Consider the following 27,137-nt stretch of genomic DNA (forward strand, 5'->3'; position numbering starts at 1 on the left):
CAACTGCCCCCCCTGCCGGCCTGGTCGCCCCATGCAGCCTGCTGTTCAGTCGTCTGGTTGTCCCTCACTAACCCCCCTGCCAGCCTGGTCATAGGCAGCCATCTTGTGAGGGCTGAGAGTTAATTTGCATATTACCTCTTTATTATATAGGATTTTAAGGAAAAAATCCACTATTAATCTTATGTACTGCTATTGAGAGACAATTCTCAGAATTATCTCACATGAACATTCACTTTTAAAAGTAATTAGTAGAAATCCACAGTCCAATGATATAATATAAACAGAGTTCAATAAATACAATATATTTACAACATTAATAAGAACTCTTTCAGGCTGTACGTTTTCTGGTATATTACAGTATAAGAGCATGTTAACAGTAGCAATCCTTGATGGTAAGGTTTATGGTATTTTCATTTTCTTATTTTTGCTGATCTGTACCTCCTAACATTCTCACCATGAATATATACTGATTTTATAATAATAAATGGTTGCTTTAGATTTTAAAAATTATAAATGCCATCCAATACTGGCAAGGGTATGGTTAAAGAAATACATAAAATGCTCAGTACAGTACCTATCACACAGTAGGTCCCCCAAAAGTCCAGCTCTTATTAAAGTCTAGTAAAGAACACTGACAATTAGACAGTTGTCACATGTATGCAGAATGCTGTGGGACAACAGGGTGCAATGTCCCAGTGGAGGTCATGCCCAAGCTGAGTCTACAAAATGGAGGGCATGCCAGTGGGTGAGAGGAGTATGTAACAAAAGAGAGGACAGCAAGAAAAAAGGCGGAGAAGGAGTGAGAACAGGCCTGTTGAGAGATGAGACTGAAGCATCATTACCCTAATTGTGCTTCAAGATACCTTAGTAGCAGCTGTAATATTATGAATGCATACTCAAAACAAGCGATTAAGGGCCCACAGTCAAGTCAGCTTCGGAAACCATAGTCTCATCTTAGAGATTTACAACAGACAGTAGCAGAGGAAAAGTTATGAGTGTTCTGTCATAAAAGCAAACTGTTTACTCTTATTAAACACACACCTTCCCAGGCTTTTTTCAGAAAAAGCCACTTGAGTTACATGTGTAAAATAGATTAGAGAGGGCTGAAGGTGAGGAGCCTATTAGGAGATTGCTTTGTAAAGAAGCTTTATCCATGAACTGTTTTAACTTATTTTAATTAAAAACTTCAAACATACAAAAGTAAACAGAATGGTAGAATGAACCCTCAAGATGTACCAGCACACTTTCACATTATCAACTTACAACCAATCTTGCTTGATCCCATCCCCCTGCTCTGCTCCTTATGATTTTGACAATTTACCTTTTTAAGAGGGATAACTCACATATCCCTTGAATGAAGATTTTTAAGCAAGATGTCCTTTCACCACTGTCACCAAACAAGTACATTATGAGACATATATAAAATGAGAAAAAATACAAAAGATCTGATAAGCAGTACTATCAATACTCAAGCACAGTGGTTCTCAACCTGTGGGTCGTGACCACTTTGGGGGTCGAATGACCCTTTCACAGGGGTTGCCTAAGACCATCGGAAAACACATATATAATTACATATTGTTTTTGTGATTAATCACTATGCTTTAATTATGTCCAATTTGTAACAATGAAAATACATCCTGCATATCAGATATTTACATGACGATTCATAACAGTAGCAAAATTACAGTTATGAAGTAGCAACGAAAATAATTTTATGGTTGGGGGGGTCACCACAACAAGAGGAACTGTATTAAAGGGTCGCGGCATTAGGAAGGTTGAGAACCACTGCTCTAGCACTTTCACTTATTTATCTCATTTAATCCTAACAATACCAAGGAGTATTATTACTATACCCATATGCAAATAGAAAAACTGAGGTTCAGCCCAAGCCAGTTTGGCTCAGTGGATAGAGCGTTGGCCTGCAGACTCAAGGGTCCTGGGTTTGATTCTCAAAGGTAAACAATAAAAGCAATGGATTAGTGAACTATAAAGCTAGTACAAAGGTTAAAAAGCAAAAGTAGAAAAATCATGTGAAATTAAAATAAATTAAGAGATACACACAAACACATGCACAAAAGAATTAAAAAATAATGACAACAACATAAACATTTTGGGTGAACAAAAACTGTAGTGATTTTAGGATGTGTTTGAGCTTAAGTGACCATGAACTTAAAATAGACGGTTATAAACATAACTAGATATATATGAAACACATGGTAACCACAAACCAAAAATCTACAGGAAATGTACAAAATACAAAGAGAAAGGAATCCAAACATAATACTCTACAGAGTCATCAACACACGAGAGCAAGAAAATAAAAAGCAGAGAACTAAAAAAAAAAATTAGAAAAATAATAAGATGGCAATAGCCATATACCCATCAATAATTACTTTAAATGTAAATGCTCTAAAGCAGTGGTTCTCAACCTTCCTAATGCCGCGAAGTTCCTCATGTTGTGGTGACCCCCAATTTCATTGTTACAAATTGAACATAATTAAAGCATAGGGATTAATCACAAAAACAATATGTAATTATATATGTGTTTTCCGATGGTCTTAGGCGACCCCTGTGAAAGGGTCTTTCGACCCCCAAAGGGGTCGCAACCCACAGGTTGAGAACCGCTGCTCTAAAGGCTCTAATCACCTTAAGACACAGAGTGGCTAACATCCTACTAAACTAAACAATGAATGAATGGGTTAACAATGTAATCAGGGAATAAATCAAAAGATACCTTGAGAAAATGAAAACACAACAACCCCAAATCTATGGGACACAGCAAAAGCAGCCCTAAGAGGAAATTCATAGTATTACAGGCCTACCTCAAGAAACAGACAAAAATTCTCAAATAAATAATCTAACCTTACACCTAAGTGAACTAGAAAAAAAACAAAGCCCAAAGTGAGCAGAAGAAACGAAATAAAGATCAGAGCAGAAATAAATTAAACAAGAGTCTAAAAAAACAATGGAACCAACAGCTGGTTCTCTAGAAAGATAAACAAATTCGATAAACCTTTAAGTAGACTCATCAAGGAAAAAAAGAGAGAAGGCCCAAATAAATTCGGAAGTGAAAAGGAGACAACAACCCAGAAATACAAAGGATAAGAAAATACTAGAACAATTATATGTGAACAAATTGGACAACCTGAAAGAATTGCATAAATTCCTAGAAATACACAATCATCCAAGACTAGATCAGGAAGAAACAGAAAATCTGAACAGACCAATAGCTATCAACAAAATCAAATCAATGATCAAAAAACTCCCAACAAACAAAAATCCTGGACCACATGATTTCACAGATGCACTTTACCAAACAGTCCAAGAATCATTAATATCTATCCTCCTTAACCTATTCCAAAATATTGAAGAGAAGGCTCTCATATGTATTTTACAAGGCCAGTATTACTCTGATATCAAAACTAGACAGACACTAAAAAGAGAGAGAGAAAATTATAGATCAATATATCTCCAATGAGTAATAAATATAAAAAGCCTCAACAAAATATAAAACTAATTCAGCAATACATTAAAAAGATCATACACCATGATTAAGTAGAATTTATTCCTGGATGCAAAATTAGTTCAATATCTGCAAGTCAATGTGATACAGCATATAAATAAAATCATTGATCATGTTGATATAGAAAAAGCATTTGACAAAATCAAATATACATTTATGATAAAAAAAATCTCAGCCAAGTGGAGATAAAAGGAACATTCTTCCAATATTATAAAGGCCATATATGACAAACCCATAGCTAACATCATACTCAATGAAAAGCTGAAAGCTTTTTCTTTAGAATCAGGAGCAAGACAAGGATGTCCATTTTTACCACTCTTATTGAACACTAGATGCCCGTTGCAGGAAGATTCCTGCAAGAATAGGGTTTCCTGAGAACGGAGCGTAGCGAAGCAGAGAAGGTAGCGAAGCCCACCTAGGCGAGCTTCACTAACTTCTCCGCTGCCTCGCTCCCTCCCTTCACTGCTTAGCCCTAGGTTCCCTCCCTTCTCTGCCACCTGGGCTCTCTCCCTTCTCTGCCACTTTGCTCCCTCGCCAGGTCATGGATCCGGGCCCCGGTCCCGCAGGCAGCCTCGCACGCTGCCGGCCCCGCCTCCCAGGTCACGGATCTGGGCCCCGGTCCCGCGGGCAGCCTCGTGCGCTGCCGGCCCTGCCTCGCCGGGTCAGGGATCGGCCCGGGTCACTGCCGGCCCTGCCTGCAGTATGCAAATTAGCCGCCATCTTTGTTGGCGGTTAATTTGCATATCACGGTTAGCCAATGGGAGGCATAGCGAAGGTATGGTCAATGACCATGTTTGTCTATTATTAGATAGGATAGCCACAGAAATCAGACAAAAACAAAACAAATAAATAAAAGGCATCCAACTCAGAAAGAAAGAAGTAAAACTGTTATTATTTGCAAACTTGAGGCCTGGTGCATGAAATTCGTGCACTCGGGGGGGGGGGGTCCCCTCAGCCCTGCCTGTGCCCTCTTGCAGTCAGGAGCCCTCAGGGGATGTCTGACTGATGGCTTAGGCCCAATCCGTCAGTTGGACATCCTTAGTGCTGCCACAGAGCCTGGCTTGTGGCTGAGCAGTGCTCTCCATGGGAGTGCACTGACTACCAGGGGATAGATAGCTCCTGCGTTGAGCGGTATCGGGCCAAAACATCCCCTGAAGGGTCCCAGATTGCGAGAGGGCGCAGGCCAGGCCAAGGAACCCCACCGGTGCACAATCAGGGCCAGGGAGGGACACATGAGGTTGGCCAGCGGGGGAGGGACCATGGGAGGGCTCTAGGGTGTGTTCCGCCCATCTCACTCAGTCCTGATCAGCCAGACCCCAGCAGCAAGCTAACCTACCAGTTGGAGCATCAGCCCCCTGGTGGTCAGTGCACATCATAGCAACTGGTCAACTGTCTCCCCCCTTGGTGGTCAGTGCATGTCATAGCAAGCGGTTGAGCAGCCTTAGCATACCATTAGCATATTACACTTTGACTGGTTGAATGGAAGACCGGATACTTAGCATTTTAGGCTTTTATTATATAGGATAGCCAAGATATGGGAGCAACCTAAGTGCCCATCAATGGGCGAATGAATAAAGAAGACTGGTACATATATATATAATGGAATATTACACAGCTATAAAAAAAGAAATCTTGTCATTTGCGACAACTTAGATGAATGTAGAGAGTATTATGCTAAGTGAAATAAACCAGAGAACGACAAATTTCATATGATTTCATATATGGAGCATAAAAAATAAACAAATAAAACTCATGGATACAGAAAACAAATTGATGGTCGCCAGATGGAAGGGGTTGGGGGGGATGAGTAAAAAAGATGAAGGAATTAAGAGTTACAAAAAAGCAATTATTAAAAATAATCACAGGGATGGTAAAGTACAGTGTAGGGAATATAGTCGAGGCCCGGTGCACGAAATTCTAAGCCCAGCCTGCACCCTCTCCAATCTGGGACCCCTCGGGGGCTGTCTGACTGACATCCCTCTCACAATCCAGGACAACTGGCTTCTAACCACTCACCTGCCTGCCTGCCTGACTGCCCCTAACCACTCTGCCTGATTGACGCCTAACTGCTCCCCTGCCGGCCTGATCACCTCCAACTGCCCTCCCCTGCCGGCCCGATCACCCTCAACTGCCTTCGGCTGAGGGGGCTGGGAAACTCCAGCTGGATGAGGCAGGGGCTGAGGGGACTGGGCACCACCATCTATGTGAGGGTGTGACAGTCAATTAGCATATTCCCTTTTTTATTGACTGTGGGTGCCATCATCTTGTGAGGGCATGATGGTCAATTAGCATATTCCCTCTTTATTAGATAATACTGTAATAACTATATGTGGTGTCAGATGGGTACTAGACTTATCAGGTGGATCACTCTGTAAGTTACATAAATATCTAATCGCTATGGTGTACTCCTGAAACTAATATAATATTGTAAATTAACTGTTACTTGAAAGATAAAAAAATTTAAAAAGAAACTTAACAGGAGCTTTATTTAAAAAGGCTTATACCAAAGAGATCTTGTTATTCACAATACTGACTTTAAGTGTGCAGAAAAGAGTTAACAGAGCAAGTCTGAGCCTGCTATCCTTAGAGAGGCATGCTTAAAAGGCTGACCCCTGCCTAGAATCTGGAATGAGGCTGGTAAACAGTTCTCTACAGTGATATAACATTTCCCTAAGTGATAAGACTGTTCACTGTGTCTTAACTGTACAATGTGGTTTATGCTGAACATCTGCTTTCCTTCTGGGAGTCTAGAATTTTGGTAGATGATAAATAGAGGGTGATTAGTTTGGACAATGAATCCCTAATGGGTTTCCCAGGACATATGTTGCAGCATTTTTATTGCTGGGGAAAAAGTATGCTGTGTGACCTGTCATGGAAGAGAGAGAAGGTAGGAAGTGTGCACATGGGTTCCTCCAGATGCTGCCTGTGTCTTTTCCCCTTGTGATCCAGCTGTGATTCCTTACTACATCACTGTAATAAGTCTTAGCCCTGAGTACAACTATATGCTGAGTATTGTGGGTCTTTCTAGCCTACCTCCAGATGTAGGGGTTGTCTTGAAAATCCTGGACACACAAGTGCATTACACTTCTAAATAGTTTGATAATTCTTTCTGAAAAAAATGCTATTCAAAATCAAGACTGAAATACTATTTCAAGATCTTTGATCTTTGGAGGTATAAAAGTTAAACAAATCAGTGTCAAGAGCCAAGTCTCAATCACAAAGAATTATCAGGATTAGTAAACTCAAATAATGGAAGAAAACAGGCTCAAAGTGGCTATCCAAACAGTTGCACAAAAGCAAGGTCTAACAAATACTTCATTAATGGTTTCTTTTGGATAAACTAGACAAGAGTATTTCCTGAAAACAAAGAAATAAACAAAACAAAAAAAGAGTAGGAGATGGCCAGAAGTCCTCTACCAGATACTATTTGTTAAACAGGCATGTAAGAGGAAAGATTTTTTGCATTGGTTGTACAAGGATGCCTTTTATAATTCTACCACCACATCCCATCCTATCCTATATAATAAAAGAGTAATATGCAAATTAACTCTAACGGCAGAATGATGGGGGAAGACCGGTTGCTATGATGTGCACTGACCACCAGGGGGCAGATGCTCAACACAGGAGCTGCCCCCTGGTGGTCAGTGCACTTCCACAGGGGGAGCGCCGTTCAGCCAGAAGCCAGCTCATGGCTGGCCAGCACAGCAGCAGAGGCAGGAGCCTCTCCTGCCTCCGCAGCAGCGCTAAGGATGTCCGACTGACGGCTTATGCCTGCTCCCCCTAAGCCGTCAGTTGGACATCCCCCAAAGGCTCCTGAACTGTGAGAGGGCTCAGGCTGGCCTGAGGGGAACCCCCACCTCCACCCAGAGTGCACTTTTTTCGTGCACCGGGCCTCTAGTAAGTCATATTCAGAAAATCTGCCTTCCAAATTGCATTCACTAATTATCTTTGCCATTAAGAAAACAAATATTTAACCACCAACCAGAGCTTTTAGTTAGTTTTGCCACTTATAAGCTGGTGACTCTGCGCAGCCATTTCACTTCAGTTAAGTGAATGAGCTCAAATTTAAAGAGATTCAAAAATAACTTCCAGACCACCATCACTGCCTTCAAGAAAGGTGAGTGTGAAACGAGTGTTATGTAAGAGGCGAAGCCAGCCCAGTCTTATTTTTGTAGCATGTCTCCATTTCCATTCCCCAGTAACAAACACAAACTACCTTGAATACATTCTGCCTGACCTCTGGGGCATCCTTGTCAACCACTTATAGCCATTCCTCCCATCTGTTATACTAAACTTAATCCAGGACTCTCATACCTTGTAGTGAATTTCCAACTGTTCACCCTTCCTGATGGCTAAACCATCCATCCCTTATACCTTCTTAGAGACATGAATTGGGGCAGAGAATGTAGGGGGGGGGGAATGAGTGTACAAGGGCTGGGAAGTACATAGCTGGATACTTTAAAAAAAGTAGGGAGATTTTTTCTGGGGAACACTCCAAAGGCGTCTGCTATTCTGGGTGACTCCAAGACTGTTTCAGACAGTAAGGCTATTACTGGTATATGTTGCAAAGTATATCAGCTCACTCTTAGCCACAGAACCACCAATAGTTCTAGCTGTTGCTGAAAAAACGGAATCAATCTGGTTTCTTGAAGGCCTTTCAATGCTGCTTGTCTGGAGCAGAACACTTTTGCAAATCATCTCCAAGTATATGGGTAATTTATATTCTCCCTGTCACCTTCCTTTATATTTTCCTACACATTTTTCCAGGCTTAAAATTCCTGGCTGTCCTACTTGTAACAACAGATCTGTCAAGGAGGAAAGAAGCTAGCTAATGCTAGGCATGGTAATAGGCTTGAAATAAATGTACTGGAAGTGGGGATGAAATACAGTGTAGTGGTTAAGTGAAGACTCTGAAGTCAGACGGCTTACTATGTGACCTAGAGCAAATTATTTAAATCTCCAAGCCTCAGTTTACCCATCTGCAATCTATATATATAAAAGGTTAAGTGACCGTCCGGTACATGATACGCACTGACCACCAGGGGACAGACGCTCAACACAGGAGCTGCCGAGCTGCGGTGACTTGGCAGCGGTGGTTCTCAGGTGACAACCCTGGAACCAGAGGGGAGGGAGCCTGATTCCTCACTGGGCCGTGTGATTCCACCTTCGGTCGTGGGTTACGTTGTTTTTATATCATGTTTTTAAATCATGTTTTTGTTGTTTTTATATCGTGTCTTTGTTGTTATAGCATGTTGTTGTTTGTTTATTAATCAACTTATATATTATTTTCATATCAATTTTTTTTCTTTTTTCTTTTTTAAATACATTTTATTGATTTTTTACAGAGAGGAAGGGAGAGAGATAGAGAGCCAGAAACATCAATGAGAGAGAAACATCAATCAGCTGCCTCCTGCACATCTCCCACTGGGGATGTGCCCACAACCCAGGCACATGCCCTTGACCGGAATCGAACCCGGGACCCCTCAGTCCGCAGGCCGACGCTCTACCCACTGAGCCAAACCCGTTTCGGCTTTCATATAAATTTTACTAATTTTCTTTCATCTCTTACACTTCTATTATAGAGAAAGGGTGAATAGAGATATTATAATATTTCTTCTAATTACTTTCCTTTCAATGTGCACGAATCCATGCACTGGGCAACTAGTATGATTATAATAATTGTACTTCATAGACTGCTGTTATAGACTACTGTGAGATTTAGCTAAGACAATGCATGTAATTGCTTATCCTAACACATCATAAATGCTCCAAGATGGTTTGTTGTTATTATTTAGTATTTTAACCAACTCTGCTGGCTAGGCATTACTATTCCCATTTTACAGATGAGGAAACTGTGGCACAAGTGGTATCAGGATCAGAATCCAGAACTACCCCAATTCTGGAGCTCACGTTCTTCCTATCACTTACTGGACAGTTTTGTGACTTTCAAAGAATGAAAAACTCTAGGTTTGACTCTCTCAGGAAACTGAAATTTCTAGATTGTTCATTAGTAATAAGACAGAGGGACTTGAGGAGGACAAAAAAACTGGTTACCAAGCTATAATAAAGGCCTGCACCAGTACTTTGAAAACAGATTGGAAGACACAGGAGATGGTTAGGAAGGAGAGTTGACTAACAAAACTGTATCAGCTGCCATTCTTGTCATTTCAGACAATAAACATTTAGTCTTCGTCATTAAATTTGGGAATCCAAGGACTTCATATCCATCTCTTGGAGAGATATAATACCTACTAGAATGGAAGCAAAATTAACCCTTTGTCCTGCTGCCATCCAGAAGAAGCATGTACATCACATTCCAGTCAGGAAAACAAACCACAAAAATACTTTGCACCCTAAGACAAACCCAAGAAACCTGTTTAAGTCTGCCCTCCAAATAAATCATACCTTGAACATTTCCTATAAGTTACAAATGTCTGGAGATAAGACTTTAGTGATTAAGGCCCTGATCAGGTAGTTTAGTTGGTTAGAGAGTCATCCTGATACACCAAGGTTGCGGGTTTGATCCGCTATCAGAGCACACACAGGAATCAACCAATTAATGCATAAATAAGTGGAACAACAAATCGATGTTTCTCTCTCTCAACTAAAAAAAAAAAAAAACTTTAGTGAATAGATAATAAAGCGAGAAAAGCTTTTCCACCATGAACACACTAATGTAAACTTGGAACTCTTGGTAATACTGCAGTTTTTTCCATTTAAATATGTGTTCAGTCCTTATGAGGGCTGATTCCTTCACCCCCTTTGGCAAGTGAACTTTCTATAGGTTTTTGCCTATGTTTTCCTTTCATATGAACATATTAAAAGCTTTGAAAAGTCCTGCAGGAAAGAAACTTTCATTTAGCATTTCTAAGACTTACTTGGAGGCCATATAGTCTACAAGAACATGGACTCTGATGCCACAGCTCTGCCACTTGGAAGCTGAATGATATTGGGTAATCACTTCAACGTTGAGGCTAAGATTCACGATCTATGGAATAGTCCTGGTTGCTAGGCTATAGCAATATGGCTGGTAGAGCACCCAGCATGTTGTAAGCCCCCCAACAGAATCGGATTGTATTTAAACAGAAGTGATCCCTTCTCAACATTCCAACTCACTCTCAGTTTACAAGCAACATCCTGCAGGACACCCCTGTTTGGGAAACAAAGACTAAAGCTTTCAGGTCAGGCCATCTTCTGGTACAGAAAATAACTAAGATGATGCTGATTTAAGTTCTTATTCCTTCAACTAGATGTGAAGTTTGCGGCAAGTCTCAAGTCTTTCTGAGGATAAGATTTCGGTATCTGTAAAATTAGATACTGCCCAGAGTTGAGATTCGATTATAAAACCTTGTATAACTGTGCACTTTTTTGTGAACCCATCTTAGAAGCAGTAGCCAGAATCTGGTATAGTCCACAATGACTAAGAAATTGCTCCAACAGGGATGTAAAAATATAAAGAGTCACATTAAAGAGAGCTGGAGCTGCCAGCCCACAGGAAGGCCTTGCACACCTTATGCCTCAAGCCTTTGTTATGTTAAAACAGGGCAAAATAACCTTTTCTGGGCCTAAAGCAGCATTGTGCCCCAAAGAACCCTTTGCAAGAAAAACAAGAAAGCAGCTATGACTAAGGACTTAACATTAAAAACACTATCTAGAATTAGCATCACAATGTTAGCTTACCTGCATCAACAGAATGCCTTCCTTCTAGATGTCATTGTTCCCCTTCACCTCCTCCTAAATACCCCTTTTCTTTGTTTCCTAACTAAAACACTACGTGGGTTTCTGCCTGAATCGGTGATTCCAGAAGAGCCATTCTTCTTTTTTTTGAAATCTCAAATAAATGTGTATTGCTGCTCACTCTGAAAAGGCCTTTTAATTTTAGGTTCACTGGGGAAACTTTATACAAATAAAAATAAACACACACGTCTTCACAGAAGACTTTCTAGTACAAATAACCTAGTGCAAGTCTTTCCTAGAAACACTACGTGCAAATCTCTGACAACTGCTCAACATAAATCAGCTGGGCCTTGGTTACACTGATTGAACAGCTAATTATATACGAATGCTAAAAGGAAAATGTTTTCAGTCACTTCTCAATTATTCACACTGGAGAAGAGAAATAACAATATAAATGATCAACAGTTTATTACATAATCAAACTAACATTCTTTTCAGCAATGCTTCCCAAACAGGTTTAATTGGAAACAGTTTATTAAAATAAAATGTGTACTTTCCAAGTATCAGTTCAGCAAGAGTAGGATCCCAATCCCGGTAACGCACAAGCTGACCAAGAAATCACGGTGTTACACAACCACATTATCTCTATGTCACCCGGTCCTGACTTTTCTGCAGCCATTCATCCATCGCCGCTGTATTTCCCCACGTAAACGGGTTGTCTCCTAAGACTGAGTAGCACTTACCCTCTCTCAGTCTGGTTCCTGCACTGCAAAATGGAAATTCTATTGGCCTAACAGCGTTATTGTGAAGTCTAAAGACAATGAATACGAAGGACTTGGCAATTTGAGGAGCACCGAAACTTTCCAAACATCCTGCCTACGGTTGCTATCTTTGCGAACAGCAGTGCTTACTTGCTTCTTTTCTGCAAGTTTAGGTCGGGGGTCTTCGAATTCGCAGAGAACCAAGGCCGCTTTCGGGCCTCGGCTCCTCGGAGGCCCTCATCGTCGATTAACAAGCCCCTCCTGTGTCGCCTCCCCGCCCGCAAACGGCCCTTCCGCGCACCCTCACTCCAACCCGCGTCTCCGCGTCCGGCTCGACTCTGGTCCCAGAGCCCTCCTCCCGGGCCCCGCACCCGCACGGCCTGGCTCGCACGTCCTTCCAGCCACAGGGGCCACGCTTCCGACCAGCACAGCCCCGCGCTGGCCTCGCCCTGGGGCTCGGTCACGAAACACGGCCACACACCGCCGGGTCCCCACCCTGGGCCCAAAACGCCGGAGGGTGAACACCTGAGCAACCTTCCACGAATCCGCTCCAGCCTCAGTTTCCCCGGCGGCAGCACCAGCGCGCACTCGTCGCCCAGGGCCCCGGGGGAGAGGCCCCAGACGGCCCGGCGCTCCGGGACCCCGCAGAGTCGCAAACTAACCTGCAGGTGACCTGTTTGGTGCTCATGGTGGTCGGGACAGAGGGCCGTGGTCGTGTTGCCGCCTCTCAGTCTGGCCGCCGCCGTCGCTGCTTCGGCCCTGCCCCTCCCGTGCGGCCGCGTCACGACGGCGCACGCCGCCCCCCCGCCCGTGTGCGCCTTTATAGTGCCGGCCGGAAACCTCGCCGCCGTCACAATTGGTTCCGCCCCGGGGTGGAGGCGGGGCCGATCCTCAGTCCCCGTATTCCTCCTCTTCCCGCCATTTCCAAGCCTCCTGGGCGGGCCATGGCAAGTCCTATCCCGTGTGCTGACTCTTAGTTCCTACGGGGCTGCCCCATCTCCAAGCGCATTCCTTAGCGACTCTCGCGTCCCTAGAATCACCTCGCCCCGCTGGAGGCATCTTAATCCCAGACACCCCGACCTACATGTCAGTTTACACTCCCGGACCCCGTTCTCAGGTCCTGCCTCAACTGTTCCGCCAGACCGCGCCTCCCAAGTAAGGAGTCCCTTAGACCCCGCCCAAGTGCTCCTTTAAAAATCTCTACTCGCATCCCAAACTTTAGTCATGTTCTTTCCAGGCATTCCTCTGCTATTTGTCTTCCATTTCCTATGGTGGAAACCCAGAAAGATCATTCTTTTAAAAAATATATATATATTATTGATTTTTTACAGAAAGGGAAGGAGAGGGATAGAGAGACAGAAACATCGATGAGAGAGAAACATCGATCAGCTGCCTCCAGCACACCCCCCACTGCGGATGTGCCCGAAACCGAGGTACATGCCCTTGACCGGAATCGAACCTGGGACCTCTCAGTCTGCAGGCTGACGCTCTATCCACTGAGCCAAACCTGTCAGGGCCAGAAAGATAATTCTTGATATGTCCCTCTGGTTCTCTATATCCTGCAGATCCTGCTCTCCAATGAATCCTCTTGTCTCCATTTCTACTTTCATGGTTCTAGTCTAAGCAACCCTCACTCCTCACCCGGGCCCATGCAATGGCCTCTTAACTGCTCTTCTGGCTTCTGCTCCTGCCCTCTTCTAGTCTGTTGTTACACAAAACCTTTTTTTTTTTTTTAAGTAAATCGGATCATGTCATTAAACTCTTTTATCCATTTCAATGATTTCCTATTGCCTTTAAAAAATTTTTAAACATTGAAATATAACAGACAAAATACATATGCCCCATGAATTTTACATATGAATACACTGATGAAACCACCACCCAGATAAAAGAACATTATCAATACCCGGCTTCCTTATGCCCCTTCCCAATCAATAGCTCCCAAAGATAAGTGTAATTCTCACCTCTATCATCACAAATTAGATTGTTCTTGACCTTGATATAAATGAAATAATTCAGTATGTACTCTTTGTCTTCTTTTGACCAACATTATACAGGTGAGACCTATATGTGTTATAAGAACAACATATAGCTGTCAGTGTTGATCTATACATACTATAAGAACAACATATAACTGTATGTAGTTCTTTTACTTTGCTTTTGTAAAAATATTGTCTTCCAATGAATGAGCACAGTATATACTTCCAATTAGAACTTTTGAAATTTCTCTCAGAAATTTAGGAACTACATTGGGAAATTTGTCGTTTTCAGTGTATAGGTCTATGCCAACTTTTATTAGATGCATTCCTAGGTATCTAGATGGGTTTTTGGATGCTATTTTAAATGATATTTTTAAAAATGTCCTAATTGTTGTTGCTTGTTCCATGCTATATTTATATATTTTCTTTTTTAAAAAATTTATTTATTGATCTTGGAAAGAGAGTGGAGAGAGAGAGAGAGAGAGAAATTTGTTGTTCCACTTATTTATGTATCCATTGGCTGATTCTTTTGTGCCCTGATCAGGATTAAACCCACAACCGTGATGTATCAGGACAATGCTTGAACCAACTGAGCTATCCTTTATTTCTTTTCCTTGACTTACTGCTGAGAACCCTCAGTGTAACCTTAAATAAAAGTGGTAAAAAATAAAAATAAATAAAATAAAATAAAATAAAAGTGGTAACAGTGGACAACCTTGTCTTGTTCCTGAATTCAGGGAAATTATTTAGTATTTCACCACTAATTAAAATGTTAGCTCTAGGGTTTTTGAAGCTATTTATTATCAAATTAAAGAAGTTTCTTTTTCTTTCAAGTTTTCTTAGAGTTTTTATCATGAACATGTCTTTTTTTAAAAATCAAATCCTTTCCCATCTATCGAGAAAGCCATATTGTTTTATTCTTTATTCTGTTACATTTTCTTCCTATAAATCATTCGATTCTCTTGGTTAATATTGTGTTTAGCATTTCTTTATCCTTGTTCATGAGAGGTAGTGGTCTGTAGTGTTCCTTCCTCCGAATGTCCATGTCAAGTTTTAGTATCTGAGCTATGCATGAGTTTGGAAGTATTCCTTCTTTTCAATTCTCTGAAAAATGTCTGTGTAATGTAGGTATTCATGTTTTCTTAAATGTTCAGAATAATTTACCATGGGAGCCATCTCATCCTGCAGTTTACTTTAGCTTTGTTCATTTTCTGTATTGTACGTGTGATTTTTACTTCAGATTTCTGTTCTAATCTTTATTATCTTTCCTTTTCTATATTTTTAAGTTCAAATTGTTCTTGTTTTCTAGCTGCTTATTCTTTAAGTATTTAGAGCTATAATTTTCCCTCTCAGCCCCTTTTAGTTATATTTCACAAGTTTTAATGTCATTACAATTAGATTAGAAATATTTTCTAATTTCCATTGTTATTTATTCTTTGACCCATAAGTTATTTAGCAGTATGCTGCTTAATTTCTAAACTACTGGGAATTTTCTAGTTAGCCTTTTCTTATTGATTTCTTTTTATTTCTAGTATAATCCCACTGTGGAATTGTCTGTTATCCTTTTAGTTTGGTTAACTAGGGTAACCTCTATCTTTATTTTTACTGTGCTGTTAATTTTTTTATGAGCAAGATTACTTCTACAATATAAAGCATCAAAGGAGAGTAACCTCAAAGTAAGGTTACTTATTCAAAACCAAAACGATATAAACTTTGCTAGAAACACAAAAACAAGTGAGGCTGCCTAATTCCGAGAGGCGCATAGACTTATGACTAATTAAAGGGCAGTGCTCAGGTGGAAACATGAATCCAGGGCCGCAGGGCACGGGAACGCCGGAGGAAGCGGAGAAAGTTCTACAGAAACCTAGGGCTTTACAGAATGAGTCGGAGCTGGCTGCCAACAGTTGCAAAATGTATGAAGGCTGGAAAAACAGTCTGGTAAGCAGGCACAAATGGAAAGGAAAATGAAAGCTCTTTAGGACGCTGGTTTTAGGGGCGGCCTGGTGACTGTCCTGGTTAATTCTACCCGGTTTGGCTCTGAGGCCGTCAATCAGAATGACGTCATTGCCGATCAGGTTCCTCGCGCTGCGGGAATTTGCTACCTGTGCCATCAGGAAAAGGAAGTCTGGGGACACCGCCCCGGCTGCCCAGGACGGGAGAGCCATGCAGAGCGCAGCGGCCGGAAAGCCTTTAATTAAGTTCAACCATTGCAGGAAACACATCTACAGCTTCGGTGTGCCGCGGTGCTGCCCCCTCTGCCGGCGGGATGTGGGCTCCAGGAAGCTGGAGGAAGCACCTGTTAGCATCTCCAATCCGTTCGCCAATGGGCATCAAGAAAAGTGTTCATTCCTCCTCAGGCCAACTCAAGGGACGTTTCTTAGGTAACGTCAGTGTTTTTTAAGTGTTACATTGAATTGTGCAAATTTTCCTTCTGTGTTGTAGTCACTAAAACCTTCTTTTACAGTGTGAGTGAAGTGTGGTGGATAATTCTTTCCAGTTTTTTTTTTGGCATTTAATTCTAAAATGTAGGCCTATTTGTTTTATAGAAATAGACGGTGTGCATACTTTCCTGGAGCGAAAAGTGCAAGAATATATGAAGGTCAAACCTACTTATACAATTTTAAGAGAGAAAAAGCCATAGTCTGGAGACCTACTTAACCATAGATTTTGAGCTAAGAGGCTAATTGGAAAAAATGACCCAGCAGCCAAGCTTACCAAAATACCTTTATTGTGAGTTAGTTTGTAATCTCTCTGACAAGCAGGGTCAATGTACGGAGCCTGAAGACTCTTTTGCATGGAGGTGAATTAAAGTGGAGAGTGGAGCTGGTTTATTTCTATTGCAGACACCACCTGACTTTCAGATTTCAGAAATCAAAAGAAAGGATTGTGCCTCCTGAGAGTCCTGGTGGAGTTTACAAATGGACAAGCCTGGTTGCAAGAGAGCAGGGATGCTACTGAATGATGCACATGCTTTAGGAAGCGTGTCCATGCACATCATCCCGATCTAATGCTCCCAACTCTCTCATGCCCTCAGGAGTTCTTGGGATGAGAACATCAGAGTTGACTATTCACTTCCCGGCTAACTACCATATGTCACTAGCCCTTCACTTCAAAATATGACAAATACCTGACTGTACAGGCTCATAGTTGACACCCAATAAACGTGTTGCAAGACTGAGAAATAACTGAAGGAAAGAAGGGAACGAGGGAGGACATGCTAGGATTTAGGCAGGAAACCAAGGGCAGTGATGTGCTCAGGGTATGAGCTTGGGGTAGAAAATTCGGTGGGTGTCACGCTGTCATCAGCCACCCATGACTATTCCTGTTTTTCTCCGCTTCATTTTCATTTCATTTCTTTTTAAAAATATTTTTATTGATTTCAGAGAGGAAGGGAGAGGGAGAGATAGAAACATCAGTGATGAGAAAGAATCATTGATTGGCTGCCTCCTACACATCCTACACTGGGGATCGAGCCTGCAACCAGGGCATGTGCCTGACCAGGATTTGAACCGTGACCTCCTGGTTCATAGGTAAACGCTCAACCACCGAGCCACACCTCATGTTCAACCTCTGGAAGCCCCAGGGTCTCAAAAAAAACTCAAAGTGGCTCCAACAAGATGACCTGGAGGAGACTGCTCTAAGGAGATGGGGCAGCCATGTGTGTCCTTGGTCATTTTAAAACCTGCAACTGCTTGCTTTAATGAGGAACCAAATATTCAGACCTGTGGTCTGATAAAGGAGCTTTATTATTTAAAAATAACCTGTGTGGCAGGCACTCAATAGATATTTTATTCTTACAACCAGCTCACTATTCCCAGTTTATAGTGAAGGAAATAGATTAGAGAGAGTAAATGACTTGCCCAATGTCCCAGGGCTAGTAAGTGATGGCCTGGGTCTGTATACGAAGGTTTAATTATACGGACTTATACATCTATTGTCCAGTCTCAGGTAAATAATAATTCCAAGAAACAAGGGCTGTCCAAGAGAAGTGGGTGTGGCCACAGGCTACAAGACCAAAATGGGCCATATCAGTTTGGGAGGCAGAATCCACTGAGGCATCAGGAGCCTCTCACCCATGTTTGCCTGAGGAACGGGCTGTCACCTCACAGAAAAAGGAGGAGAGAATAAGGTGCTCCTTCAACAATTCACCTCTGGGTGGGCTCCTCTGCCAGGTGTAATGCTGACTTTTTGCTCTAGCAGGACTGGCCTTCTAGCACACTCACCTTTAGCATTGGGGACGGGGCAACAAAATAGATGGGGACAGGGGGAAATTTTAGATCTCAAATGTAGAATTGGCCTAACCAGCTTTGAAACAGGGCTTTCACTAACCTGGACACTATTGGCAATCTGGCACCAGGCAAGCGAGGAGGACCATCACTCCCCCACTCTAAGTACCAACTCTTTGTGCCAGACATTTGCAAATGAGGAAAAAATATTTGTTTCTTTCAGGGACTATGATGGAAGGTCTGATCTTCATGTTGGAATAACTAACACAAATGGTGAGTGCATGTTCATATTTTTTTAAAGCTTAAAAAGTCCCCAAAGTATCCAGACGAGAGTGGCATTTCTAAAGAAAAGTGATGGTGCAACATTTAACTAGGAATTCCTCTGGTCCCTGGGTTCTCTTGCTGGACCATGAGGGGAGTGATGCTACTATTCCCCCAAATGAGAAACACTCGACTGTACAGCAAAGTGTTACTAACAATACTAAATATTTGGAAAAAGGTCATTAATGTTTTCTCAGCCAAGAGTGACAGAAACCTTTTAGTTTTTTGTTGGTGTTTAAACAAGGAAAAAACAGAATTCTGGAGAGATTGAGTTGCCCAACACCTTATCGGGTGTGGGAACCAGAATCCGGACCCAGGCCCTCTGCTCCCCAATCCTGTACTCACTCAGCCCACTGCTACTGGGTCTTCACACTCCAGGGTCTCCAGGAATTAGGCAGAAACCTCTGGATAAGTCAGGGGATATAACACCTGAGCAGGTGGGGGAGCCTGCAGCAGTTTTCTGTAAAAAAACAAAAACACAGCAGCAGCATGTTTAAATAAAACAGTCCTTTTGGCCAGATTTAGCTCTGAGGTCTGCAACCCCTGAACCGAGGACATCCTTGTCTGCAGGAAAAGGGCCTGGTGAGCCACTTGTAGGAGTTGCAGGCCTGGGAATGGAGAGCAAGCCAGCCAGGTGAGCCAATGTCCACCTCCTTGAGGCAGGAGAAACTGATACTGTGAACAGAAACCTAGGACTGGGTTTTTGAACTCAGAGTTACCCATGTGAACAGTAAACTTTATCACCAGTCTGACCACTAGAAATTTATTGCTGATTGAAGGAAAGCCAGGCCCATTTGTAAACAGAGAACTTCAACAAAAATATTTGGAGATGATGATCCCGGTGCCTATGATTGTCTCTGTTTCCTGGGGGTGACTCTAGAGGGCTGAAGAGCAGGTGGAGCAAGAACTGGGTTTCCCTGAAGGAACTGCTTTGCAGAAAGCAGGGGAGGCAGGGGCACCGTAGCCTCTCCTTAACTCCAGGCAAGACCTTCTCTAAATCTCCGAGGCGAGTGGCTGCCTCCTGAACTTGATGATCCTGGAGGAAGGAGGTCCCAGAGCCTCTCGGGGCCCATTGCTAATTGGCAGGAATCAGAAAGTGCAACCTGGGCCTCCGATACGTCAGGTTACTGTGGGGCTGCTGTCATTTTCTGACAGCACCCTTTCACAGAGGTGCACGTCCCTCAAGCTTCTGCGTGACCCTGGCTTTGGTTGCAGGAGTCGTCTATAATTACACTATGCACGGTGTCCAGCGAGATGAAGCAGGCTGGGAGCAGAGTGTAAGTGTCCCATTATTGCAGCCTGGCATGTTTGGACTGATGGACCAGTGGGACAAGTACCTGGAAGACTTCTCCACCACGGGGGCCTGGCTGCCTCACAGGTACGGAGCTGCTGAGACCACCTGCTCCCTGGCCCGCATTTGCCACACAAATGTGATCAACTCACAGAGGACACTGAGCGGCGTTTAGTAGTAGCACCTGTAACAGAATTTAAGCAGGGGTTTCTTCAGAGGTGAGCCAGCATATATTACATATAATAAAAAGGAAATATGCAAATTGACCCTAATGCTAAACAATCGGGAACGACCAGTCACTATAACATGCACTGACCACCAGGGGGCAGATGCTCAATGCAGGAGCTGCCCCCTGGTGGTCAGTGCGCTCCCACAGGGGGAGCTCCGCTCAGTCACAAACCCTGCTGACGACTGCAAGCGCAGTGGTGGTGGCAGGAGGCTCCTGGACTGCGAGAGGGCGCAGGCCAGGCTGAGGGCCCCCCACCAAGTGCACAAATTTTCATACACCGGGCATCTAGTATTACATAATAGAATCAGAGCATTTTAAAAGTTGAAAGGACCAAAATTAGAACTCTCATTATTTGAATAGGTATTTTTACATACTTAACACTCAATAGTAATATGTACAGCAAAAGCTGTGATATTATGTTCCATAAAACAAAAAATTTAAATGATATTCAAAATTTATAAATATTTTAAGGTTCTATTTTTTGGTTTTAGCAATCTTGAAATTAATTTCTCAATTTCTTGCTCCCTTAACACTTTGGATATATAGCATACTTGTCCATTTAAATTGTTTTCAGGCTACCCTTGAAATGTAGGCTATCCTAAAATTTAAGAAATGAAATTCTGCTTCTAGAATCTAGAATTTCAGTGAAATTAAGTTCCCCAAGGTGGGGTTTATGTGCACCTTCACTCACCACTTTGAACATTCAGTTCAGTCTCTTCTGTACTTAAGCTGCAATCTGCACTAGCCCAGGAGGCCAAGCGTCCCTGCCCAGGCTGGGGCCCAGCTCGCCGAGTGAGCCCGATTTCAGTTGTGGAAGGCCCTGAGCAGCTTTCAAAGCTAAGCCTTCTCTTCCCCACGTCCTTGTTTTGCAGGTACGAAGAAGAACACCACAACTGCTACACTTATACCCTCACATTCATTAACTGCGTTCTGGCCACAGAAGGCAGGGAGCAACTGGACAAGAATGAGTTCACGGAGAAATTTGTGGTCCCCAGGACCAGGAAGGCTTCCAAGTACATCACGCTGTACCGGGCGGTAGAGGAGCATGGCTTCTACGTGATCGACCACCCGGATCAAGAGCCAAGTCCTCCTCCGGGGAGTGGTCTGTGCTGAGTGCGCTGTGTAAAAGCAGAGGGACAGGATATTTGGGGGTGACTACTTTTAATAGATCATAGAGCTTTCTAAATACAGTAACCTGTGGTTAATTAAAAAAAAAAAGTTATAGGGCTTCCCTCTAAGCATACTTCAGTTTACTGCAGTATAAGAATTTACAAAATTAATAAAAATTGCCCCGGGTTTTCAAAATTCTTTTCATAGAATTTGTTTTCAAACTGAGAATTCATGTTAAAGCATAAAGTGGCAGCATATTTTATTCCCAGAACAACAAAAACTCTTCCTAGAAATTAATGAGAGCTGAATAAATTCACCTTTCCATGTGAATCCAGAAGGTGGGGGCATTTGTAAGAAGGGAGCAAGACATCTACAATTTATGAAATAATGAGTATTTTCACCTCAATGTTTTTCTTTGAAATGCATAGTGTTACCTCTTGATGGTCAACAATAGGGAAAAAAAGGAAAAAAAAGAAAAGGCCTCAGAATCTAAGTGAGGCAATGGGCACCCCTGAATTAGCCTTTCTAATCCACACGCACAAACTGGACTGGCAATTCCTCAGAAGCTGAACACCAGTTGGTTTCCTTCTCATTTTGCCTGACCTGACAGGAGGTCAGCGGCTGGGTTTACTACATACAGCACCTTCTCTTCCCACTTTAAGTGCCACTTCAGAAAGGACTCAGTGAAGGGATGTCTTGTTTTTCTAATGCTCAGAAGAAAGGGGAAAGCTGGGATAAGCAACTAAAAAGAAACGAGGTGATTTTAACAAGCTTGTTAGAATTTGTATACCCAAATAATCATGACACTTTACACAGCCAATCAGCAAAACATTTCAAAATTCCTCTTTGGAACCTGCTGCCAGAAACCACTTTGTTTTTGGCCAAATGTGATCGACTCCACCACATCTTCTTCTCCAGCCCTGGGCACCAAGTGATGTCTCACTTCTGAAAACCAAACCCATCCTCAAGGTACTCAACTTCAAAGCACCAACCCATCTTCAATGTACCCACCATCACAGTACCAATAATTACTTAGTAATATAGATATTCAGGAAACTTGCTGCAGATCCGTAAAGCCTGCTTCCAAAGAGGTGTCTGGTCAACGTTTCAGCAGTGGCAACTTCAGTGGGAAAAAACGCAGGCACACCAATGTTTGTACGTGTAAGTGCTGGTACTTTACTACACTTGATCTTAGCCAAAAGGCTGAGAAGCGGTAAGTTCTGGTACTTTAGAGAAAAACAAAACTTCCCACCCAGAGCATGACACCATTTTATTTTTTAAAAATATCTATTTTTATTGATTTCAGAGAGAAGGGAGAGATAGATAGAAACATCAATGATGAGAGAGAATCATTGATTATCTGCGACCTCCTAGTTCATAGGTCGACACTCAACCACTGAGCCAAGCCAGCTGGGCGAACATGATACCACTTTAAACAGGACAGCTATTCTGACTGCTATTCTGTGTTGTTCAAGAATTTGTAAAGATCTCAGTGGGTAAATATAAAAATGTGTTGAGTTTGGGGAATAGTATTCCAATTTGCCCTTGATCTTAACATGCTTAGTATTCCCCTTCTCTCGTCCCATTCTTTACCTGATTATTGGTAATCATGGCAGCTGCAGTTAACAAGTATTCATCAAGGTCTCCACACCAGAATAAACACTTCTTATTCTTCCCTTTCACTTAAGACCACCTGTGAAGTAGGCGCTAACATTATGCTGGCATCATTTTACAGATGAAAAGGGAAACTGAGGAAACAGTGGCAAAACCAGGGTTGAAAGACGTTTGACTGCAAAGTCCATGCACTTAACTCCTGGGCCACCTGGTGACCTGGTACCCAGGATATGCAGCAACTGGGCCAGTAATTTTTGCATTCGCGAAGATAAAAGCGAAAATAAGGGTTTTGCTTTCATCAACATTCAAATTCGGAGAGGAAGTAAGTAATATGTCATAAAAAGCAATTCAGCTAAGATCAATATTAGGAATGCCAATTCATGCTACTGTCTTAGTGCTACATCCCTTTTCAAAGCTGCCACAGTCCCCATTCTCTACTTTAGAGGCTGCGCTCCCACCTGGAGGTGACTCTGGCAGTAGTCGGCCTGTTCTTCTCTTCAGCAGGCTGTAAAGTCCCTACTGGTAATGTCACAATACCACCCTCCAGTGTTTACCCCAATAAAGGAAATTAAGCATCTCATAACACCAATAGATGGCAATGTTGCTCTGTTCTTAGAATGATACACTGAGAATCTGATTGTTTCTTGATCATGCCTTGAGAAGGACGAGGAGACTCAGGGTTGGTACCAGCTCTGCTTCCCAGATGAAGTCTCAGAGTTCTCCCTGCCACCTCCCCAGGCGCACTTCATCTCAGCACTTAGCACTGACCCACGCACACACGGTCTTCCCTCAATGCTTATGGGAGGACAGACCACTGGGCTCCTTTTCACAGAGAGGTCAGAGTTTGTCTCAGTGTTACTGATTTGATGACCCACACAAAGGTATTTTTCCAAAGCCTCTACAGGTGCATACATTACTATTATAACCAAGAAAACCCAAATCAACATCACTTTGAAAAGCCCACAGAGGCCATATCTAGCTCCCTTAATTCAGGAAGTGCTTGCTACCTCACCTTCCCCCATCTTCAGAGCTGTCTTCACTTTACCTCAAACTATTTTTCTATCACCTCCTTCTCCATTGTGTTACCTACCAGGGCATAAACTAGAGAAATGGTTATGGTAATGCTTACACTTTTGGTTTATCTGAAAGGGGAAAAGGTATACCTACCATGTACTGGATCCTTTCATATGTCATCTCATTTAGTCTGCAAAACAAACTCAGGAGGTATTAGTCATCCTCATTTCACAGCTGAGGAAACCGAGACTCAGAGTGATTAGGTGATGTTTCCAAGGTGGCCACTGTTTTCCTAGGCTAGACTTAGAGTTTGGACCAAGTGTTCCCGATGCCACTGTTTCTACTCTATCAGAATGTACATTTAAGTTAGGAAGAAGATCTACCTTTGAATATTGTTTCAGAATATGTAAACATTCCAAAAAATGTAAATGCTTAAAGGTTTCCACTTAAAAGAACTTAGATTGTATTGCTTTGAAATAAAAAAATATTACCTCTTAGTTTAACCATTTCAAAAATGTGTTTTTTCATAACATGTATTTTTAAGTGAGGCATCCCTATATTTCACAAAATGGTAACAAGACTTGAAATGTTCTCAGCGTATATATAAAAAGCAAAGATTTAAGCTAAATTGATGGGTTTAAATCTCTCTCAATTTTAGAAATGGGCATCAGAGTTTTAAATAAGTTAACATTCATGGGATAATTACTTGAGTCTGTAATCAGATTTCTACAAATTCAATTTGGTTGGTAAAATCATAAATGGTAGGTGGGTGGTAGGGAGAGGCATTTCATTTCTTTTTACCCTAAGTACTCCCCCACGAGGGAAAACTTCCCCCACGAGGGAAAAGTTAAAAACCACATTCAAGTAAATGATAACATTTTTTTTAAAAAAAAAAAGAATGAAAATGCTTTAACAATAAAGGCAAAATAATTAGGAATTATTTTGTCAAAATAATTATGAAAAAAATAAAAACTAATCAGCAACTAACAAGGAATTCTCAGACTCCTATACTAGGCTCAGAATCACGGGGAAATCTAACCAACTGCAGCCTGGTAAGCCTGCCTGAAACTGTGTCCCATTCATGTAAGTTTAATCCCTACCAAGCATTACGTTTGAACCAATTACTTTACAGAAGTGAAATTCTTTAGGGAGAACTCAGGGCAGTAAAGGCACAGATGTTACCATTTCCCCTCACAGTTTGGGGATGAGGGCAGAAAACGTTAGCCTCTAAAATTGAAGCTCAGAGAATCAACATACAATAATCAGCTGCACAAGTAACTGCCTTAATAGAGGACACAATGACTCATCCCCTATCATGAATCATCACAGCTGCAAAAGACTAAAAGTACATTATTACCTGGGCACTGTGCTAATAAGCACCTTGTAAGGACCAACCCACACAATCCTCCCGTAATCCTCTGGGGTTGACAACGTTAATATTTTTTATTGAGGTGAGATTCATATTACACTAATAACTGATTATAAAGCAAAAGATTCAGTGGCATTTAGTACAATGTGCAACCCCTTCTATTGAGTTCCAAGTCATTTCATCACCTGGAAGGTGATTCTGTACCATAAGCTCCTCAGCCCTCTCCCCCCACTGCCCCTGGTCACCACCAATGTGTTCTCTCTCATGGGATTTACCTGTTTGGGGTATATAGTGGGAATCGAACAATATGTAACGTTTTGTCTGGCTTCTATCACTTGGCATGTTTTCGGGATTCATCGCCGTTGTAGCATGTCAATACTTTTTTTTGGGTGGCTGAATAGCAGTCCATTGTATGTGTACGTTGATAACACTAACTTCATCTGATAGATGAGGAAAACTGAGGTTAAGATCGTAGGGCTAGTAAGTGGATGAGTTGGGATGCAAACCTGCATCTGACTTCAGACCAAGGAGCTCATCTTAGCCATCCTGCCCTCCACCCAAGGCCAATCAGAGAGACTAAGGGATTGCTGAAACTTAATACCAAAACCAGAGCCTTAACAAATAGTTCAAAAATCCTGAAAACTGTAAGCTATGGACTCTAACTTGAGGAGGTGGTGCCTTAAAGGCAGGGTGTGTCTGGGTTACAGAACCACATACGGGTGCCCCATAGAAGCTCATAAGGGGCAAGTAATTGCCCAAGGTCACATAGCCACTGAGAGGCAGAGCTGAGGTTGAAGCGGGTCCTTTCTAGGAGGCTCATTTCACTGCCTCGCTTTCAATAAAATCATCTCCAGGGAAACGAATTAAAAGTCAGGAACCACGTATGGCTCCCACCTTGGACCCACAGATGGTTCTCACAGAATCTGTGAACCCCCTGAAGATGTATGCAGATTGACATGCATGAGCAGGTCCCTGGTGAGCGGGATCTCAGGCTGCACCCCAACCTTTGAGGTAGGGGCCCACCACCCAGTGGTGCCAGCACATACCCAGCCCTGTGTGGAGGGCATTTTTCCTTTTTAACCTCCAACCGGACAAGCCCTATTTCTGATTTCACAGGATTTTCCAGGCTGGTGTCACTTCAGTGGTGGGGATGGTGTAAAGGCACTGCATGCAGAAGCTCTCAGGCCACGTCCTCCACTTGTACTTCTGACAGTGGCCATATCTCCGAGCCTCACACCTTCCTGTGGAGGGTCCACCATCTGAACTCAAAGGCTGTTGTGGGATAAACAAGAACACAGGTGTCTGCCCTATCTCAACTCCCACTATCTGAATATATACTGTAACAATTTGCAAAAAAATGTTAGCCTGTATTAGTTATCCAAATTTAAACAACACGTGAAATAGATGAGTTTGCAGCAAAATCATTCACGTTATGTCTGGACCAGAAAGAGGACACAGCATGTGCTGCTGCCTTAGGTGACTGGTGCTTGCACTGTTTGGACACATGGTCTATTATCCCATCATTTTCCTGGCCTTATTAAGTAAAAATGTCTCCTATGGAAGTGGAAAAGCCTGTGAAGAAAGTAGGTGAGTTTTAGAGGCCTAGGAAATACTGCTGCATTCGAAAAAATAGTTGGTAGTGTATTAAAAAAAAGTGATCATATAAGATATAATCTTTATTTATTTAAGACTAGAAGCCTGGTGCACAAAAATTTGTGCACTCAGGGGGGTCCTTCAGCCCGGCCTGTGCCCTCTTGCAGTCTGGGACCCCTTGGGGGATGACCACCTGCTGGCTTAGGCCCGCTCCCCGGGGGACTGGGCCTAAGCTGGCAGTCAGACATCCCTCTGGCAGCCCAGGAGCCCTCAGAGGATGCCCACTTGCCAGCGGGGAGCAGGCCTAAGCTGCAGTCGGACATCCTTAGTGCTGCTGAGGAGGCGGGAGAGGCTCCTACCACCACCGCTGTACTGGCAGCCGTCAGCCTGGCTTGTGACTTGAGCAGAACTCCCCTGTGGGAGCGCACTG

The 27,137-nt window shown here is 42.6% G+C and overlaps 3 protein-coding genes across 7 annotated transcripts in view; 1 reads left to right on the forward strand and 2 right to left on the reverse strand.

The window, feature by feature from the left end:
- The window catches only part of MKRN2 (makorin ring finger protein 2), a 42,268-nt gene extending 29,510 nt beyond the window's left edge, over positions 1 to 12,758 (reverse strand). For 2 of the 3 annotated variants that reach the window (XR_002828000.1, XM_023749647.1), the window contains exon 1: positions 12,624 to 12,758. Coding sequence is in view for 2 of the 3 variants with exons in the window: in XM_023749647.1 (XP_023605415.1) it covers positions 12,624 to 12,649 (26 nt within the window). In the remaining variant the exon portion in view is untranslated. The remainder of the gene's footprint in view (positions 1 to 12,623) is intronic. The other variant, XM_006083820.3, reaches the window with a different exon arrangement.
- A 3,345-nt stretch (positions 12,759 to 16,103) lies between these two features.
- MKRN2OS (MKRN2 opposite strand) lies at positions 16,104 to 24,248 on the forward strand. Its single transcript, XM_006083826.3, has 4 exons — positions 16,104 to 16,321; positions 18,390 to 18,439; positions 19,703 to 19,865; positions 20,880 to 24,248. Exons 1-4 carry the CDS (start codon positions 16,104 to 16,106, stop codon positions 21,118 to 21,120), a joined length of 672 nt encoding a protein of 223 aa, XP_006083888.3. The 3' UTR covers positions 21,121 to 24,248.
- TSEN2 (tRNA splicing endonuclease subunit 2) overlaps positions 18,832 to 27,137 on the reverse strand; it is a 41,472-nt gene continuing 33,166 nt past the window's right edge. The window contains exons 12-13 of one of the 3 annotated variants that reach the window (XR_002828003.1): positions 26,161 to 26,386; positions 25,379 to 25,554 (exon numbers count right to left, since the gene is read on the reverse strand). The gene's annotated coding sequence lies outside the window, so the exon portion shown is untranslated. Of the gene's footprint in view, positions 18,948 to 25,378; positions 25,555 to 26,055; positions 26,387 to 27,137 lie in introns of those variants that run through there. The other 2 variants (XR_001347084.2, XR_001347083.2) reach the window with 2 other exon arrangements.

The sequence above is a fragment of the Myotis lucifugus genome, unplaced genomic scaffold, assembly GCF_000147115.1.
Source record: "Myotis lucifugus unplaced genomic scaffold, Myoluc2.0 scaffold_8, whole genome shotgun sequence".
Classification (NCBI taxonomy): Eukaryota; Metazoa; Chordata; class Mammalia; order Chiroptera; family Vespertilionidae; genus Myotis; species Myotis lucifugus.

What these genes read in the sequence shown, in the direction of transcription:
- MKRN2OS (XM_006083826.3), top strand. Translation starts at nt 16,104, where the DNA reads ATGCAGAGCGCAGCGGCCGGAAAGCCTTTAATTAAGTTCAACCATTGC. An exon ending in ACTCAAGGGACGTTTCTTAG is followed by an intron (nt 16,322 to 18,389) that starts GTAACGTCAGTG and finishes TGTTTCTTTCAG; the next exon opens with GGACTATGATGGAAGGTCTG. An exon ending in GGGGCCTGGCTGCCTCACAG is followed by an intron (nt 19,866 to 20,879) that starts GTACGGAGCTGC and finishes CTTGTTTTGCAG; the next exon opens with GTACGAAGAAGAACACCACA.